General features: G+C 49.0%; 1 protein-coding gene across 1 annotated transcript in view; it reads left to right on the forward strand.

Annotated features, from left to right (window-relative positions):
- Sec16a (SEC16 homolog A, endoplasmic reticulum export factor) overlaps nucleotides 1-18925 on the forward strand; it is a 34692-nt gene that overhangs the window by 12933 nt on the left and 2834 nt on the right. Inside the window, exons 5-30 of the mRNA XM_032903024.1 lie at nucleotides 229-352; nucleotides 880-1078; nucleotides 1219-1393; nucleotides 1963-2105; nucleotides 2353-2414; nucleotides 2521-2659; nucleotides 3187-3432; nucleotides 4639-4736; nucleotides 5005-5086; nucleotides 5267-5384; nucleotides 5548-5659; nucleotides 5856-5961; nucleotides 6569-6709; nucleotides 7145-7258; nucleotides 7500-7683; nucleotides 8901-9146; nucleotides 9690-9772; nucleotides 11219-11368; nucleotides 14248-14325; nucleotides 14526-14582; nucleotides 14723-14834; nucleotides 15168-15305; nucleotides 15548-15642; nucleotides 16296-16370; nucleotides 17032-17091; nucleotides 17895-17972. Of these exons, the coding sequence (XP_032758915.1) occupies nucleotides 229-352; nucleotides 880-1078; nucleotides 1219-1393; nucleotides 1963-2105; nucleotides 2353-2414; nucleotides 2521-2659; nucleotides 3187-3432; nucleotides 4639-4736; nucleotides 5005-5086; nucleotides 5267-5384; nucleotides 5548-5659; nucleotides 5856-5961; nucleotides 6569-6709; nucleotides 7145-7258; nucleotides 7500-7683; nucleotides 8901-9146; nucleotides 9690-9772; nucleotides 11219-11368; nucleotides 14248-14325; nucleotides 14526-14582; nucleotides 14723-14834; nucleotides 15168-15305; nucleotides 15548-15642; nucleotides 16296-16370; nucleotides 17032-17091; nucleotides 17895-17972 (3215 nt within the window). The remainder of the gene's footprint in view (nucleotides 1-228; nucleotides 353-879; nucleotides 1079-1218; nucleotides 1394-1962; nucleotides 2106-2352; nucleotides 2415-2520; nucleotides 2660-3186; nucleotides 3433-4638; nucleotides 4737-5004; nucleotides 5087-5266; nucleotides 5385-5547; nucleotides 5660-5855; nucleotides 5962-6568; nucleotides 6710-7144; nucleotides 7259-7499; nucleotides 7684-8900; nucleotides 9147-9689; nucleotides 9773-11218; nucleotides 11369-14247; nucleotides 14326-14525; nucleotides 14583-14722; nucleotides 14835-15167; nucleotides 15306-15547; nucleotides 15643-16295; nucleotides 16371-17031; nucleotides 17092-17894; nucleotides 17973-18925) is intronic.

Raw genomic sequence — 18925 nt, forward strand, 5'->3', positions numbered from 1 at the left:
GTGAAAAAGAGCTTATATAGTACTCTTAACTCTTGCCTTAAGAGAATGACCAGTGCCTATCCCATCATGGGCAGGAGGCAGGAGGCAGGCAGCTGGGCCCTCTGGGTCAGTCAGGGCTTGTTCTCTAGGCCAGGCCTGTCCTTCATTCCTAAGCTGTCCACCTGCTTCAGGGGAGCTGGGTCTTCTGTGTGTGGCCGCCGCATTCATGCCTTTGTTCTTCACTGACAGACCCAGGCCGCTGGGACCGTTACTATGGGTCTCGCTTTAGGGACCCTCGCACCTGGGACCGGAGGTACTGGTATGACTCTGACCATGACCCATACAGGAAGGACAACTATGCTTACAGTGACAGGTTGGTGACAGGCACATGAATGAAGGAGGTTGGAGGAAGCCGAGGTGTGCTCTTGCTTGCCCTCATCCTGTCTTTGGGAGTAGTCAGCTACAGTTCTGGGGCTTCTGAGCAGTAATCTAGGGTTTGAAAGAGGAAGCACTGGCCACCTCTCCCTGTGCCCACCTCCAGCTTATGGGAGGAGGACTGGCTTAAGTGTGTTTCTTCCTAGTAGTTCTGGGAGGACCTGAGGGCTGCCTCCTATTTTCTTCTGTCCCTTGTCCATCCTGCCCATAACCCAGGACAGGGACTGCCCTCATTGTACCTGCAGTGTATTCTCTGAGATCACCTGCATCTGAACCTACGATTTGATTTCTTGTGCCGGGCCTGCAAGGTTAGCTGTAACTCTTCAGGATGAAGACTGCCTCAGGATAGAAGAGGGGCATCGAGCAGTGAGAGCTAGCTGTAGCCTTAGAAAGTTCCTGGTAGTTGTGTGGTGCCCCAGGGAGCTGCCCTTCCAATCTCCTGCCTTGGCCCCCTGCTTACTCTAGGCCTGAGAAATGTGATGATCACTGGAGGTATGACCCTCGCTTCACTGGGAGCTTCGATGATGACACTGAGCTCCACAGGGACCCCTATGGAGAAGAAGTAGACAGACGCAGCATCCACAGCGAGCACTCAGCCCGGAGCCTACGCAGTACTCACAGCCTGCCCAGCCGCCGCAGCAGCCTCAGCTCCCATTCACAGCAGGTGTGCTGGGCAGGCCTGGCAGGGAAGAGCAGGCTTTATGTCTCGGCCTGCACTTTGTCTCTGCCTGGGACTAACAGTGGACCCACAGTCTTTGTGGTGTTCATGGGTACTCACTTTCTCTGCTTGATCTCTTTCCCAAGAGTCAGATTTACAGAAGCCACCATGTGACTGGCGGTTCCTTTGAGGCCCCCCATGCCCCAGGCTCATTTCATGGTGATTATGCCTATGGTACCTATGCCAGCAATTTCAGCGGTGCCCATGGTTTTCCAGAGTACAGCTACCCTGCAGACACCTCCTGGCCTGCTGCGGAGCAAGGTGCGTTCTCAGCAGTTGAGCGTGCAGCCACCAGGTTGGGGTAGAACAGTAGAGCGCAGTCAGCTCCTCTCTGCACTCTGCGCTCACTGTCCTGGACGCCATGGCTTGTTGGTACAGGCCGACGTTGACCCTTGGATTGACATTTGTCTCAGGGCCTAAGAGCTGTCTGCTTGCCCAGCGTGCATTGTTAATGGGTAATTTTGATTCCAGTGTCCTTTCCAGTCAAGCCTTAGGTGTCTCTTCTCTATGTTCTCACACTGGCTATGTGGGTGAGCGCTCTTGGATCTCCTCTCAGTTCCCCTGAGAGACTCTTGCTCTGATTTGTGCCAGTGTCCCATTCTGACTCTCTCCTGAGTCTTCACCTCCTAAAGTGTCACTGAGAGCTCTCCTGAGTGAAGTATTGGTTAACATTAGAAACCACTTTTGTGTGTGAACTGCTCAGCTTGTTTGCTCTGTGATAGTCAGTCTGAGATAGGCAGGCAGGAAGCCTGAGCTGGGAATCTGTTCTAGACGCTGTGAGACACGACCAGCCAGCTCAGTGCTTCTCTTCCTATTTTATTTAAATTCAGTTCCATCAAGACCAACCTCTCCTGAGAAGTTTACAGTGCCTCACGTCTGTGCCAGGTTTGGTCCTGGTGGTCAGCTCCTCAAAGTGATACCCAACCTGCCTTCAGAAGGACAGCCCGCATTGGTGGAGATCCACAGCTTAGAGGTAACCGTGGACCTGTGGTGCTCTGTAACCCATGGCCTTGGAAAAGATGCTTCCCTGAAAGGCTCAGGCTTCTAGGGCTTGCGTTTAAAATTTGAAAATCTCCATTGTAGTTCATGCTCCTATGATTGTATCAAGTGCTTTTCCCCTCTGGGCAGAGGGATGGTGTGGTTCCAGAATTGGTTTTTGTGACTCAGTCTGGCGGTGGTTCTGACTGCACACACGGCCCACTCTGTCCCTCTCATTGCAGACCTTGCTGCAGCACACACCTGAGCAGGAAGAAATGCGCTCCTTCCCAGGACCTCTCGGCAAGTAAGGTCCCCCACTGTGCTGCCTCTCCATGTCTGTCATAATGGCGGCTGCTGAGTTTGGCTCAGTTTTGGTACCACCATTCACTGGGTGTTCATTCTTTCCCCAGAGATGACACTCACAAAGTAGATGTTATTAACTTTGCACAAAACAAAGCGACAAAATGTTTGCAGAATGAAAGTTTAATTGACAAAGAGTCTGCAAGTCTTCTTTGGAACTTCATTATTCTGTTATGCAGACAGAATGGGGTATGTTCCCTTTTGCTTGTTGAATACTCTCCCTGTTCGCCTGTAGTCTCAGAATCTGTTCCCTGTTCCTATCCAGAGCTGGAGTCAGTGTCAAGCCTGCCATGCAGTGCTCCCTCAGGGAGAGCATCCTACCCCATGCAGTGCTCCCTCAGGGAGAGCATCCTACCCCATGCAGTGCTCCCTCAGGAAGAGCATCCTACCCCATGCAGTGCTCCCTCAGGAAGAGCATCCTACCCCATGCAGTGCTCCCTCAGGAAGAGTGTCATGGCCACAACCTGGGAAAGTAGGACAAAAGGGAGGTGTGAGGTTTGGGGTGAGCTGCCATCTCAGCTCTTACGGGAGGCTGAGAATCAGTGTGTCCCTGCCCACAGGAAGAGTCAAGTTTCTTTCTTGAAGTCTGACATGTGTTACCTGTGTAGACCTGGCTATGTTCTGACAGCCTGGGAGTTGTCGTGTTATCTGGCTGGAAACCTTGTTTCTAGTAAAGTCTTATGTTGCTCTCCATCCTGTCTGTGTTAATCCTGTAGACCGTCGTGGGAACAGACATCGCAGAGCTCTTGTTACGGGACCATAGAACTGTGTGGCTTCCTGGGAAGTCACCCAACGAGGCAAACCTGATAGATTTTACCAATGAGGCTGTGGAGCAAGTGGAAGAGGAGGAGTCAGGGGAGGCCCAGCTCTCATTTCTCACAGACAGTCAGACAGTGACCAGCAGTGTGCTGGAGAAGGAGACTGAGCGGTTCCGTGAGCTCTTGCTGTATGGTCGGAAGAAGGTAGGTAGCCCTGCAGATGTTTTTTATTGTTCGTCTGTTGGCCCAGGGAAGAGAGACCAGCTTCCTCTAGGGAGCAACTGTCGTGAGTGCCGTTCAAGGGTGATGTCTGGCCCTTGGCCTGACATCACTGAAGGTATCAGTTGCTCGTCTGTGTGTAGAACCAGGGTGAAGTCTTCTTACAGACTGAAGCGTCAGACTACTCTTGTGTATTTTTGTTAAAATAGGGTTCTATAGACCTGAGGCTGAAAGTGCGTCAGGAGTGGGAAAGTCTGTATATTAGGGCAGAGGATGTTCTAATAGTGGGAGATAGAGCATACTGGCTCCTAGAGTTCTCTATGGCAGGGCCATCTGATGGGCCCAGAGTTCTCTGTCCTTTACATTATGCTCAATTTAGAGGTTCGTGGTTTTGGTTTGTTCGGGTCTAAGAATTGAACCAGGCCATGTGCACGATAAGCAAATACGCCCAGCTATAACATAGAATTTTAACTCTGAAATGGGGTCTTGTGGCCCAGCGTAGCCTCGAACTCATCCTCCTCCTGCCGCAGCCTTTAAAGTTCTGTGATGTCAGTGTGTGCCGCCACACCTGACTGGGAAGCTCTTTCTGTGAAACAGTCTTGCCATGTCACCCAGGCGGGTCTTGAACTTTTGTGCTCAAGTGGTTTCCTTCTCTCTGTTTCTTGAGTGAGACTGCAGTAGCCCCCATGCCCAAGGAAAGCGCACATGTGGTCCTTGAAATTTTAACATGGAGTTTCACAGCTGGTTGAAATCATATACCCTATTGGCTTTTGCGAATAATTTCTTCTGTTGCCAAGTTTTGCCTCCTAGCCCAAAGTGCCAAATTGTACCAAAGATTATTTGGGGTGCTGGGAGACTAGCTTGAGGATGGGAGTGTCTGCGGGAGGCTGCGTGTCACCTGGAGGGAACCCATGCTGGTACTGCACTCCACAGTAGTGGTGCTGTCACTCGTTTCCAGCTGCTGTGCTGGGTCCTCACACAGGAGTGGGGAATGAAGGCAACATGCTTTTCCCTCACTAGAGGGAAAGGGCAGAAGGAGGAGACCGTACTGTTGTCTGTAAACTCTGAACACATGCTCATTGGTCTTACCTACCACCGCCATCTTTTTTTCTGTATGCGCATGACTACGGTGGTTCTATCTGGTCCACAGTAAGCACTGATTATTCACACAAGCTCTGAAATGCATTGCAGGATGCTCTGGAGTCTGCCATGAAAAATGGCTTATGGGGTCACGCCCTGCTGCTTGCAAGTAAGATGGACAGCCGGACACATGCCCGTGTCATGACCAGGTGAGTCAGCTTGAGGTGCACCCCATTCAGTTGCACAGCCTGACTTTGGTACTCAAGTACCTTGCCTCTGCTATGGGGTTTTCAGCTGTGGACTCGTAGGCTTTCTTGGCTCTTTCTCCGGTTACACTGTTGAGGAAGTTTTAAATTCCTTATTGCCTGGTATTCTTTAATACTTCTGTAAAACCTCAGTTGGATAAAGGGCTGAGAATGGGCTGTGGTTTCTTCTTGTTGAACCAGAGGTGGATCTCCCCATTCTCTGTGCATGTAGGTTTGCCAACAGTCTTCCGATCAATGACCCCCTGCAGACTGTCTACCAGCTCATGTCTGGACGGATGCCTGCTGCATCCACGGTGAGTGTGCAGGTCCACAGTCCACAGTCCAGTGTGATTTGTGAATACTAAAGACTGACTATGCAGTGTCTCTGAAACCTAGGATCCTTGTTGTTACTTTCTCATTGGGTTGGCCATCAGGAAATTAAAGGTGACAGTCTCTGAAAGATAAGAATTTGTTTGATGTTCTTCTCATTATAGTGTTGTGGAGATGAGAAATGGGGAGATTGGAGGCCACATCTTGCAATGGTTTTGTCCAACCTGAACAACAACATGGATGTTGAATCTCGGACCATGGCTACAATGGGTGATACCCTAGGTGGGTTAGGTGTGAAGTCATGTGATTGACCCCAGAGTCTGACTGTGTGAATAGCTGTGCCAGAACCATAAGAGACATGGCTTTCCTAAGTCTGATGTCTCTGGCACCTTCCCTGAAGCGTTTCCTAGGACTGATGAGATGTGATCGCTTTCTCTCTCTCCAGCATCAAAAGGCCTGCTGGATGCCGCACATTTTTGCTACCTCATGGCCCAGGTTGGATTTGGGGTTTATACAAAGAAAACTACCAAACTTGTTTTGATAGGCTCAAATCACAGGTAAGGAATCAAGTCGAGATAGCAGGATCCATTTTCCTCTAAGAAGCAAATGACCCCTGTTTCTTCAGTTAACCCGGAATGGCCAGCCTTGCAGCTTTGCTACATGATGGGGCGTACTGGGTTTACTTGCTTTGAGATTTATGGTGCCAGTATTGGCCACTTTTCAAAGTGAGTGAGTAATTCACTTCTTCCACAGTTTGCCATTTTTAAAGTTTGCCACTAATGAAGCCATTCAAAGGACGGAGGCTTATGAGTACGCTCAGTCCCTTGGGGCGCATACCTGTTCCTTACCTAACTTCCAGGTGAGCAGGGCTGTGAGGGGTGGCTTCTTAGGGTTTTGAATTCTCACAAAAGTAATGACGAGGTGTTTTGTTTTGTGAGGTTTTTTTCACTGTTTGTTTAATTTGGTTTGGTTCTTGACACTTTGAATATACAGTTGGTCAAAATGCTATACTGAATAGAGAATTTTTTATATTTTTGTTCTTAATATTTCAGACTTAATATTTCAAAAGGTTTTATATATAAGGTATTTTTAATGAGAGTTGTGTGTATCTGTGTGGAAGTGGGTGGGTGTGTCTGTGTGGAGGTGTGGGGGGGTGAGTGTGTAGAGGTGGGTAGGTGTGTAGGTGTGTGTGTACATAGGTTTGTATATATTAGTGGGTAATGTTTATAGTTTGCCCATAAGAAAGCCAGTTGTCTGGATGCGTGGCAGCAGCAGGATATCAAATCTTGAACCTGCTGGCTGTATCAGAGGGGTTATGGGAGTGCACGTGTCTACTTTGACACTACACTGTCACAGAGGCTGCTGTGATGTACAGCTTCTAAGACCTTAGGGCCGTGGGAAGCCCAGGATTGTGACGTGCACTTGATGGAAGCCCCAGGACTGTGGTGATGCACTTGTCGTTTCAGGTGTTTAAATTCATCTACTTGTGCCGCCTGGCTGAAATGGGACTCGCTACACAGGCCTTCCACTACTGTGAAGTAATAGCCAAGAGTGTCCTGACACAGCCTGCTGCATACTCCCCAGTACTGATTAGCCAGTTGATTCAGGTAGGAGCTTCCAGGGCCTTCCTGTTAGCGTCTCGCCAACTCTGGAAAGGCACAGACTTCATCTTGCTGGTCTTGGGGGTGATGATGGGAGGTTCTTAACAAAGAGAGATCCAGAATTTAGATACTTTAGATACTTCGGTGTTCTTGGGTGGCTGTTTTGGACTTTGCATCATTAACAGTCACTGCTTAACAAATTCATCTTGATCCATTCAAATCCTTTAAGGCTCTCAAAGAACTGCATCTTCCCTGGTTAGTTGAGCACTTAGACAGGCCAGTTAAAATCCATCTAAGTGTGAACTCCACCCCGGGAGCACTTTGACCACTCAGCTTTGCACAACCCACACGTGACCTTCTTCAGGCCCACTGTGTGCACTTGGGAACAGTTTTGTTGGTGCCATTTGGCAATAACAAGGACCTCTGTTCTCTGGGGTCTAGATGGCTTCCCAGTTACGCCTCTTCGATCCTCAACTGAAGGAGAAGCCAGAGGAGGAGTCCTTTGTGGAGCCTGCCTGGTTGGTGCAGCTGCAGCACGTGGAGAGGCAGATCCAGGTACGCCTTTTGACAACACAGCCTTGTCCTAGAACTTGGCTTGGAAGCATTTGGTGAGAGAGTTTGTGCCCCTGTGGTTTCCGTGCTGAAGCATCTGATGGGTGCACTATGACTTGAGAAGTATACACTCTGAGAGTCCCTCCTTGCCAGGAGAGCATCAGTGTAGACCTCGATGTGGAAAGTTCACCTGCGTTCACATGTACTGTTGAGCATGGCTGCAGCTTGACCCTGTTTTCTGTAGGAGGGCACTGTGCTGTGGAACCAGGATGGAACTGAACCCCAGCAGTGTCACATCACATCGGGCTCTGAGGTGGAGCAGCCAGATGGCCCTGGACTCAACCAGCAGGCAGGGCCAAGGGCCGACAACCCTCTCCTGATGCCAAGCACTGAGCCTTTGGTGCACAGCGTGCAGCTGCTGCCCACAGGTGGGACCCACAGCACCCATGTCTTGCTTACTGATGTCTTCTTTGAGAGACAGAACACTGCTGCCAGAATTGGCATTGTGTACACCACGGTGATTGGGATGTTTGGACTTTCTCCTTCTTTCTCTTATGTGTCCCCATGCAGCGATCATGTAAAGTTGCAGAACTTTAGATGCCCTCCTGCTGATGTCATGAATGCCTATGCCCCCTGGCCCTGGCCCTGGCCCTGGCCCCTGACAGACTCAGGGCCTTTTAACTGCTTGCTTCCTGTGGTGCCTCGTAGCTCTGTCGGAGCAAGTACCACTACTTCTCAGTCTGCAGCTGCTTCTCCTCATCTTTGGGAAGGGTTACCCATCCCTCCAGGAGATGAGGTCCAAACCTCTCACTCATTTCTTAAACCTCTTTCCTGGCCAGGCAAGCATCTTTTCTGTTGCCCTGTCTCTCATTCTGCCCCTGCTCTGCAGGTATCCTCAACCAGCCTGACAGCAGGCAGTTTAGCCCTGATACCCTGATACCCTCTTACCCTCTATTCCAAAACTCCCCTTCTACCTGGTGTCCCATCCATGCTTGACTCAGACGGCTTCTGGTGCCCACCCTGTGGCCTTCCATCTCTACTGAATAGCCCCACTACTTCCCACTCCTACATGTTTCCTGCCGCCACACTGGAATTAACCCCCCTCATTTTTCTTCTTCCTGATTCATTTCCTACATTGGGAATCTTGTTTTGTACTGGGAGATGGAGATCTCACAGCATTGCTCAAGCTGGTGTTAGTTAGACTTGTGGTTTACAAATTATCTAAGCCTCCTGAGCAATTGAGATCGTAGACCTATGCCCTTGTGTCCAGTGTTGAGCTGACAGAGAGGACTCACTTAGCCAGTTGAGCTGTGCGGAGGATGCCTGCATGCATAAATGCTCTATTTGACCCCAGCGATGGGCAGAGTGCTCCCAAAGCAGCACTGTGCTAGGGGTCACTTGATGTAGTTTTCAGCTCCTGCCCCACATTACGTTTACTGATGGTCATTGGCGCACCCATCCTGACCCTGAGCTTCTAGGACAGGAACATTCTGCTCCATCCTAGAGCACTGGGGAGTGCTGTTTTTCCAGCTACCTCATCATAAAAGACGCGTGCCTGTGCAGAGCAGCGTATGTGCTTATCAGTACTTGCCTGGAAGTCAGCCACAGTGACCTTAGAGTTCCTGTTCTCCACTCTCCCCTACAGCTCCTCAGACATTGCCTGATGGCCAGCCTGCTCACCTTGCCAGGGTGCCCATGTTCCCAGTACCAATGTCTCGTCCCCCCCTGGAGCTGAGTGCTGCCTATGGACCCCCGGGGTCTGTACTTGGCTTCCCAGAATCCTCCAGATCTGATCCTGCAGTGCTGCATCCTGGGCAGGCCCTACCACCCGCTACACCAGGTCTCCAGGAAAGTGGGCCACCACTCCAGGAGGCCAGAAGCCCAGATCCAGGTATGTCTGCTGAGGGATAGATGTTGTCCCGAGAGCAGAGCTAATTAATTGGTCTTGGTGTTAAAGGAAGTAGCTCGTAGAAGCTATTATCTGGACTAAAAGTTCTAGCATTGCAAACTGCTAAGAGTGTCAGTACGGTTAAAGCGGTAATGTTAGTTTCTGTTGTGGCTTGGCCTCGTATTACCATTTGAAGCCCAACTGCCATTTAGAGTGTAAAAGAATGGTCCTGGGGCATTTGCGGGATCTGTCTTGGTGCTGTACTAAAGTCCTTGTGGGTTGCACAAGTCGGGGTGGCAGATGTTTCTCTGGAAGCCAAATTTGATGGGTCCTGTGCCTGTGCCTGTCTGTCTGTGATTGCTTTTAAAGCAAGTGGTTAATTGCCACACACTTGGGAAAGCCTTCCTTTCCCGCACTGGAAAGGGGCACTGGTGACTGAGCCCTGGTCATCACTTTGTTCTCAGTCTATTCCTGGCCAGAGCCCTGCTTCCCTCTTTCCCCATGGCAGCAGCTCCAGGACCCAGTCATTCTCTTTTGTTTTGACAGAAATGGTGCCACAGGGCTCCCCTGTCAGACACTCCCCTCCAGAGCCCCGTGAAGAGGAGTTTGGCAAGAACTTCGCTGACCTGGTACTTCCTATAGCTTGTTGTTGTGTTCCCTGTGAGTTTCTTGAGTAGACACTTTGGCTCCTTGTTCTTAGCCTGAAATAGGAAGGTAAGGAAGGTAAGGAAATTATTCTTAAATTCGATTCTTACAGAGGAAGTGTTTCTAAGATCATTGTAGCTGAGGCCAGGGAGATGGGTCATTTGTTAAGGGTGCTTGCCACCAAGTCTGATGACCTGAGCTCATTCTCATATGGGAGACAGAGAGAACCAACTCCTACAAGTTACCCTCTGACTTCCACACATGCATTCTAACACACATGCCCTCCAGGACACATTAATTTAAAAGTAACTTTAATTATTCAAATGTTGGTAAAAATGTTGATGGAGAAAGAGGCAAAAAGAGAATCTAGTGTTGTAAAAGCTGTTCCTTTAAGCAGAAAGAACAGCCACCTGTAGTGAAATTCTGGATATAATTTTCAAACATGGAGAACCTTCCAGATGTCTACCCTCACTGTACAATAGAACCTGATATTTTGGTTTCCCTGAAATTGCAGTCACTGTAGCACACAAATTTTGGTACAGATACTCTTCTGTGTGCTCTCAACCAAAAGGGACAGATGGCACTTTTCTTTACAGCTGCCCTGCACTGATGGGTGTCGTCCCATCAGTAGGTGTCTCCTCATTTCAGATAGCCCGTTCCTGAGAAATAAGCACAGCACAGGGAGCTTCCCTGTGTGGCGATCACGTCTTCACCCAGGGCTGGATACTGTGAAAGAAACTTTATGTTTATTTGTGTGTGTGTATGTGTGTGTACATGTGTATGTGTGCATGGGTTCCTATAGAGGCCAGAGGAGGTCACTGAGTCCCTGGAGCTGCAGTTACAGGGAATTGTGACCCACTGGAAGTGAGTGCTGAGAACTAATTGCAAGAGCAGTAAACACTCTTAATAAGTGAGCCATCTCTCCACCCTCTTTATTTTATTTTTATTGTGGTGGGGTGGGGGTATGCATGTACCATAGTTCGCCTGTGGTAGTCCGAGGAAACCCTGTAGTTTGGTTCTCTCCTTCCACTTTTATGTGAGTTCTAGAGATCAAATTCACGGTGACAAGGTTGAGTTGCAAGTGTCTTACCACTGAGCCATTCATCAGCTCATGGAGAAGATATTTTAAATTGTGGTATTTTTCTAACAACATCATGCCCAGCTCTAAGCAGTCCCTCCCTCGGGGCATGTGTATACTTCCTCTCTTGGAGTGTGATGCACCTTGCTAGTGTTTGCTGGCTGTGCGTGACATTTCTCTAGCAGACTGGGAAGTTTCAAAGTGCCTGGTCTGCCGGCGAGGGTGAATCCTCTTCTTTGCTCTCACAGTTCTCTGCCCTACTAGGGAGACACAAGTCAGCTGTGCTTGCTTACCCCTTCTCTTCCTCACAAGGAGCTCCAGGAAAGCTGGCTTTCATCTTGCTTTGTGACAGGGCTCCTCCAGAACAGCACAGGACGCGGAAACCTCCCCAGTGTGGGATCTTGGCAGCTCCAGTCTGACACGTGCCCCATCTTTGACACCTGATTCTGAAGGGAAGAAACCTGCACAAGCTGTCAAAAAGGAGCCCAAGGAGCCCAAGAAGGTATAGCCCAGTCCTGCAGAGGTGGGCGAATACAGGAGGGAGGCTCAGCACCAGAAGCAGCTTTCCTTGGGAATTAGAAGCAAAGAAGAGACCATTCATTTGTTATAATCAAACATTCGTAAACTATTTTCCCAAGATGTAACATACATGAAATTGAGTGTGTAAAGCATGTCACAACTAGGCAAGTCTGTCTGTCCGTGTGTGTGTGTGTGTGTGTGTGTGAGTGTGCACGCGCATGTGCGTGCGTGTGCGCATGTGCGTGCACCCAGATTGGTGAGGAAATAACCCAGGCTTCCTAGAGACTCACTCATAGCCAGTCCATCACAGACAAGCCCCAGTGCAGCCAGAGTAGGGCACATGTCTCCTGATAGCAGCCAAGCTGAGCACCGTGGCAAAAGCTTAGCTGTCAGTGCTCGGTGCTCTTGTACCTGTTGTGTGTTCTGCATCTTGAGCTGCTGTTTCAGTGTGTGTGAGTCCTTGCGTGGTGGCTGCAGGTCCTTCGTTGGATGAGTGTGTGGTACACAGCCCTCTCAATCTGCAGACCAGCTTTTTGTTCTTGATGACATTTTAAGTTCTTCAATTTTTTTTTTTTTTTTTTTTTTGGAGCTGGGGACCGAACCCAGGGCCTTGCGCTTGCTAGGCAAACGCTCTACCACTGAGCTAAATCCCCAACCCAGTTCTTCAATTTTTTTAAAAAAATGTATGTATTTTAAAATTACACGTGCATGTGTGTATCTGTACGGGTGCCTGCAGAGACAGAGAGGGCCCTGGAGCTACAGGTAAGGAGGTTGTGAGTTGCCCAGAGTGTGTGCTGAGAACCAGATCTTGTCCTCTAGAAGAGCAGTCTGTGCTCTTAATCACGGAACCATCTCTCTCCCGTAGTTCATCATTTTAAGAAAGTTCAGCTTATCAGATACCCTTCATGATAATTTTTTGAAAATACACACAAGTTTAATTTTTAAAAACGTATGAAGGCTGAGGATACAGTTCAGGGGTACAGCACAATGCCTGGGGTTCAGCCCTAGTTAGTACAGGGTAAACAAAACAAAAAAGAAGCCCAAGATAATTTTAGGGGCTAGAGAGGCAACTCAATCGTTAATACATGGACTGTTCTTGTACCGGAGATAAAGTTTTTATTGATTCTTTGTGAGTTCCACATCACGTCTGCCAGCCCCCTTATGCCTGCTTGCTGCCCTTGCACTCCCTCCCCAACATAAAAACCACACAAACAGAGCAAGCAGAACAAAGTGTAGGAAGCATCTGGTCATGGACAGATGTCCCACAGTAAACCCCTTTGTCCTCACATCTTCACTTTTGAATGTTCATTGAATGAGTCATTGGTCTGGTTCAAGGTTTCTGGCTTTTGTGACACTGTTGATATTGGCTCCTCATTGAGACTCCTCCCAGTTATCCTGTTGTTGCCCTGTGTCTTGGAGATCCTACAGCTTTGGATCAGCAGAACTAACCCTTTCACTGGCCCCAACAGTTGATGTAGATTTTGGGATTGGCCAACTCAGAGCCCTGGATGGGCCTGGGTGGCAGCTGAGCTGCCCTGCCCACTGTCTCTCCCTCACCAACAACACCAGGGCCAGCTCTCCAGCTCAGTGCCGCTAGGCCTCCCAGTGCCACCTTCCACAGGAGGCAGGGTCAGCCCTCCAGCTCTCATGCCCTGGGGGCCAGCTCACCCACACCCACACTTCCAGAGCCAGCTCCACTGTGCTGCCCAGTCGAGGTGTGGAGCCTGCTCTCCCAAGTCCTGTAGCTGGCAAGGAGCTGGGTGAGCTCTCCTGCTCTGACACCGAGGACATTTTAAAAAGGAGGCCATGCCTGGTGTGGCGATGCATGCCTTTAATCCAAGCACTGTGAAGGCAGAGACAAGCTAATCTCTATAAATTTGAGACCAGTCTGTTCTGCTAGGAAGTTTCCAGGATTACATAGTAAGATCCTGTCTAAAAAATAAAAAAGAGACCAAAGGTGATTGACTGACTGAATGAATATCATAGGCATCAGAGCCTCCCGGAGTCACTGTTTCTCACCTGGGTGCCTGCCATTCAGGGGCCAGCTAATAATAACCCCTGGGCTTTCCATCCAAACTGTGGTTCCTGAATGATACACCTCTACCATCTTATCATAAAGACTCTGCAGGACCCAGAACTCCCAGGAAAGCTCCAACTATAATTCTGATATCTTCAAGGGGCTAGCTGATGGTGGTGTGTGATTTATGCCAACACTCAGGAGGCAGAGGCAGGCAGATCTCTGTGAGTTCAAGGCCAGCCTGGCCTATAAGTGAGTTCAAGATAGCCAGGGCTACATAAATCCTGTCTCAAAAAAAAAAATTATTTTTGTGTGTGTGTGTGTGTGTGTGTGTGTGTGTGTGTGTGTGTGTGTGTGTGTGTGTGTGTGTGTTTCAGGACATCCAGGGAGCAGGAAGTAGGAGACCAAGTAGACAAACTCACATCTCTTCCTCACCCAGGGTCCCTTGACATGTATGGCAGCCCGCTCTCAACTACCTATAACCCCAGTTCTAGGGGATCCAATGCCTCTGGCACCTACTCATGTGCACATACCCAACACATACAGATTTTTTTAAGCCAGGGGGTGGTGGCTCAGGCCTTTAATCCCAGCACTTGGGAGGCCGAAGCAGGCAGATCTCAATGAGTTTGAGACCAGCCTGGTCTATATATTTTCAGGTACATTCAAACCCCTTTGACTTGTGTGGTCAGAGCATCCAGATGAGCTCACCCTCTGTGTCCCATGACGGTTGACTGCTCAGCCCCGTCCTCCACCCACATCCCATCTCTGGACACAATGCTTTCCATTTCCTGCTGGGCTCCTCTCACTGGGAAGTGGCCTCATGTTTTTCTGCTGATTTTATTTAGACCGAGTCCTGGTTCTCTCGCTGGCTGCCTGGGAAGAAAAGGACAGAAGCTTATCTACCAGATGACAAGAACAAATCAGTGAGTGTTGTCCAGATGTAGCAGTCGCTTAGTAGGGTGGATAGGTAAGGATGGCCCGTCACTGCTTGAAAATGCAGTGTATTAGGATTCATACCAGACCTGAAAAAGAACATTCTCTGAAGTTGTGAAGTGTCTAAATCAGATTCTAATTCTTTTTAGTTTCATTGGACTGAATTTTTTTCTTTTAAAAATCTTGGCAGATTGTTTGGGATGAAAAGAAAAACCAGTGGGTGAATCTGAATGAACCAGAGGAGGAGGTAAGCAGTGTCTTTAGGCCCCTGTTTCAGGGGAAAATGCCTGCTTTATTCCTCGTCACCTGGGCAAGGCCTCCCTTTGGAGAGTCCTCACTGGTCTCCATCATGTTAAAGGCATTGCTGAGCTGTCTCTCCCTCTGCAGAAGAAGGCTCCACCCCCACCTCCAACATCGTTCCCCAGGGTTCCCCAGGCGGCTCCCACTGGGCCTGCAGGACCACCCATGGCCTCCGTGAATGTGTTTTCTAGAAAAGCAGGTAATAATAGCTACAGTGAAATCAGAGGCATCTGTATAGAACATGGTGCTATGGTATCCAGAGCTCAGTCAGCTGTCGTGATGCTTACGCTGTCCGTGCTAGGGAGAATGCATTTCCACCCTTGAGAGAAAAGCCCAGTTACCCAGTACATGAAGGGATCCAAGTTTTCTATTAGTAAATATGCAACCCGTGTGCCTGGGTAAAACGGAAACTAAGCTCATAGTCAATTCTGCTATGGGTCTCATTAGTTCCTCTGATTCAGCATGGATCAGGTTTGTTGGATATTTGAAGTCGCTCAGTGCTCACTGGAATTTGCCCCCTTCTCATTGGTAGGTGGGTCCAGAGCTCGCTATGTGGATGTTCTCAACCCAAGTGGAACACAGCGGAGTGAACCAGCTCTTGCTCCTGCGGATTTCTTTGCTCCTCTTGCCCCGCTGCCAATCCCTTCTAACTTATTTGTACCAAACCCAGGTATGCAGCTCATGCGTTGTTAGCCCTGCTTCTTGATCCATTTCCATCCATGATCCTCTGGCCCTCATCTTCTTAGAAGAATAACTGGGCCAAAGTGCAGAGGACCGAAGGCTTGTATATACGTCTTTGGCAATTGGACTTTCCTCCCTGAGGGTCAATGGTTGAACCCTGACATGTGGACTGTTACACAGAATGTCCCAGAGATTGGGCTGGGTGATGACTTGATGCCCCCTCATTCACAGATGCAGAAGAGTCACAACCTGCAGATGGGACTGGCTGTAGGGGACAGGCACCAGCTGGGACTCAATCTAAGGCAGAGCCCACCCTGGAAGCCAAGGTATATACAGTGCTGTAGGAAGAAGGCAAGGGGCTCCCTGTGTCCTTCAGGATTCCTTTGCCCTCTGCAAATCAGTGTCGGGTGTGACCAGGTTGACAGGTCGCACTGTCTGTATTTGTTTGGTAGAGTGATTAGAAGGTGAATCAAGGACTGAGGAAGGCGCTCAAGGTTCAGTTTGGAAAGAGGAAAAACTAAAGGCAGATGGTGGTGATGGCTGATTTAACAGTACAGTCCATTAATGTTTCTTGCTTTGAAGTGGTATGGGTGGGAATTGTTAGTTGAACATATTTTACCCAAGTTTTTAAAATCAAACAAAAGTTAAAAAACAAAGAATCAGGTAGCAGTGAAAAAAGTAAAGAAGGGACGAGAGCAGGGGAACCCCGCCTTATGGAAGCCTGTCCTGGTCTGGACCCCATACAGTTGGAGGACAGTAATGTGGGCTGTACACACGCTTGTGGGCTATGCCAGCAGGACAGTGGGGTCCTGGGGAAAACACCTTCTATGTGACCTCTCACAGAGGTGCCAGGGCACATCAGAATAGTCTTCAGGCTGTGTGACTACAGGAACAGGCAGTTTTCTTTTCCCTAGGTATAAAAGCTTAGACTCTTTGTGATTGGAGAGTTCCACATTTCACACTTTATATTTCCTCATAGGTGGTAAGCTCTACAGTATCAGCCCCTGGACCTGAACTCTCACCCTCCAAACCAGATGGCTCCCAGGGAGGAGAGGTAGGGAGCACCACTGGTGTATGAGTGCAGAGTGTGTGTGTGTGTGTGTGTGTGTGTGCGTGTGTGCGTGCGTGTGTGTGTGCGTGTGCATTTGTGTATTATATGTGTGCAAGAGAGGAGGTGAGGGCATGCATGTGCATGGGTGTGTGCATGTTGCATGTCTGGGGTGTGTGGGTGTGGTGGGGTACTCTGGCTGGGAATGGAGGCTCGGGCAGCTCAGTGCACTGCCCCATGATGACTCTTTAGAAGTATGTGCAGTGAGTAGGAGAAGAAAGTGCAAGATGGGAACACTTAATGTGTTTGAGTCATAGTAACATTTTAACTTGTATGATCACTCTTGCTCAGGAACTGAGTCAGGGTGGGGCTGACATCATCACCTTCTAGCCAGGTCTCCCTCACAGTATCCTAAGCGATTTCAGAACTTTGAGCTGTCACAAAGTATGAGCTAAGAGCTAGACAGATTTTTTTTCCCTTCTCCCAGCGTAATGATGGTTTTCTTAACCAAAACTGTGGGGGACATTTGAAGCTACCTCTGGCTGTCTTCATTTGAGTGACGTTGACTGTAATGGCGTCGTTAAGCTTTTAAACCAGCCGGCAGCTTGGAGCAGTGGGGCATGCTGATCTTCATGTGTGTATCTGTGTGTGTTCTTGCTGTCCATAGCTCTCGCGCTGTAGCTCTCTGAGCTCGCTCTCACAGGAAGTGAGCCGGCATTTCCATCAGGTACCTGTGGCTGGTGGCTCCCTCCACGGGGCTGGCTGTGTAGTCCCTGTATGTCCCTTAGAGAGTCTGTCATTCTCTTTACTTTGTCACTAACCCCTTGTGTTAACCGAGCATCGTGTGGGCAAAGATGCAGTTTTCCTTATGAAATGGCCTGGGTTTGTGATGTTGTCTAGATATGCTGTGGTAGACTTGCCTCACAGGGTTCAGAATGCTCAAGTGAGCTCCCTAACTCTGCTCCTTGTGAAGTGGCCTGACCCTACCATGCTATCAACATCTCCTGAATTAGGGCACTACTTGGGAAGAAAAATTTCTCCTTGCTAATGAGGCTTGAGGAAGTCTGTCTGTAGACAGTAGAAATGTGGACGTGATAGCCATCATGTGGCCTAACTAGAGGAGACAAGGGATGCTTTTCATCTTGTGTTTTGGAGCCAGGCTGTGTCCAAGCTTTCAATGAAAAGTCTTAGGGGGCATTTCTGACTACCCATGGCTCTAGAGCAGGCACAGTGTCCAGGCCTCCTAACTGCTTGACCAGCACTAATGAAGTCTCCGTGTCCCGCACTCTCTGTCTGCATGTTGTTCAGATTACTTTGCTGCATGGTGCTTTGACTTTGGTTGTGCCATGACCCATCCAGTAGTGAAAACAAGTGTTATCAGAGCTGCCTGCCTGCCTGTCTGTCTGTCTGTCTCTCTCTCGCCTATTTGGAACACTAATGGTCCTTTCTGAGGTGTGGCTTGTATCTACTGCTGGGACAACAGCTGCTGTGACACACTGGCTTGCTGAGGTCCTTCTCTCTGCTTCACAGGCTCCTGGAGACCACTGTCCTGCAGGGGCCACTCCTGGTGGGTCTGTGCCCTTTTACAACCCTGCGCAGTTGGTGCAGGTGAGTGACCTTTCCCTGTGTTCCCACAGCCCCAGCTTGCCTGCTCACTGAGGCTCCTTTGTTCCCTGGTTGTTCATTTGGGGGTTTTGTTTTGTTTTCTTACTTGTTTTTTTGTTTGTTTGTTTGTTTGTTTGTTTGTTTGAGACAGGGTTTCTCTGTGTAGCCCCAGCAGTCCTAGAACTCACTCTGTAGGTCTCTCACTTGACTTAATCTGCATCCTCTGCTTGTCTCGTAGTCCTCTCACTGCTTTGGGCTCTTCCGTTCAGGGCTTTTGTTTTTGTCACTTGCCATGACTAAGGGTTGGCTCCCACTATTGCCAACCTCCCATGCCTGCTCAGGATGCATGGCTTCCCTGAGTTAGCCATATATCACAGGCTCCCCACCCAGTCTTCTCCTCCTGCCACCTCCTTCTCTTCTACTTAAGAGCAGCTCTACCAAGGAGAGCCCTGGTTTGGGATTTTTCATTGTTTCATTCCTGATGAATCCCTCCGTCTGGGTGGCTTGGGGCCTCAGCACTTGACTCTTTTTTTTTTTTTAAATATTTTATATATATATATATATATATATATATATATATATTGTATATGTATATGTATATGTGTGTGTGTGTGTGTGTGTGTATATATATATATATGTATGTACACTGTAGTTGTTCAGACACACCAGAAGAAGGCATTGGATTCCATTACAGATGGTTGTGAGCCACCATGTGGTTGCTGGGAATTGAACTCAGGACCTCTAGAAGAGCAGTCAGAGCTCTTAACCACTGAACCATCTCTCCAACCCAGCACTTGACTCTTAAAGACCCTTTGGGTTGAGTGTTTGCTGGGTGCAGTTTTCAGATAGGAGGTTTTTTTTTTTTTTTTTTTTTTTTCGGGCTGGGGACCCGAACCCAGGGCCTTGTGCTTCCTAGGCAGCGCTCTACCACTGAGCTAAATCTCCAACCCCCAGAT

This window comes from Rattus rattus, chromosome 5 (assembly GCF_011064425.1).
Source record: "Rattus rattus isolate New Zealand chromosome 5, Rrattus_CSIRO_v1, whole genome shotgun sequence".
Lineage (NCBI taxonomy): Eukaryota > Metazoa > Chordata > Mammalia > Rodentia > Muridae > Rattus > Rattus rattus.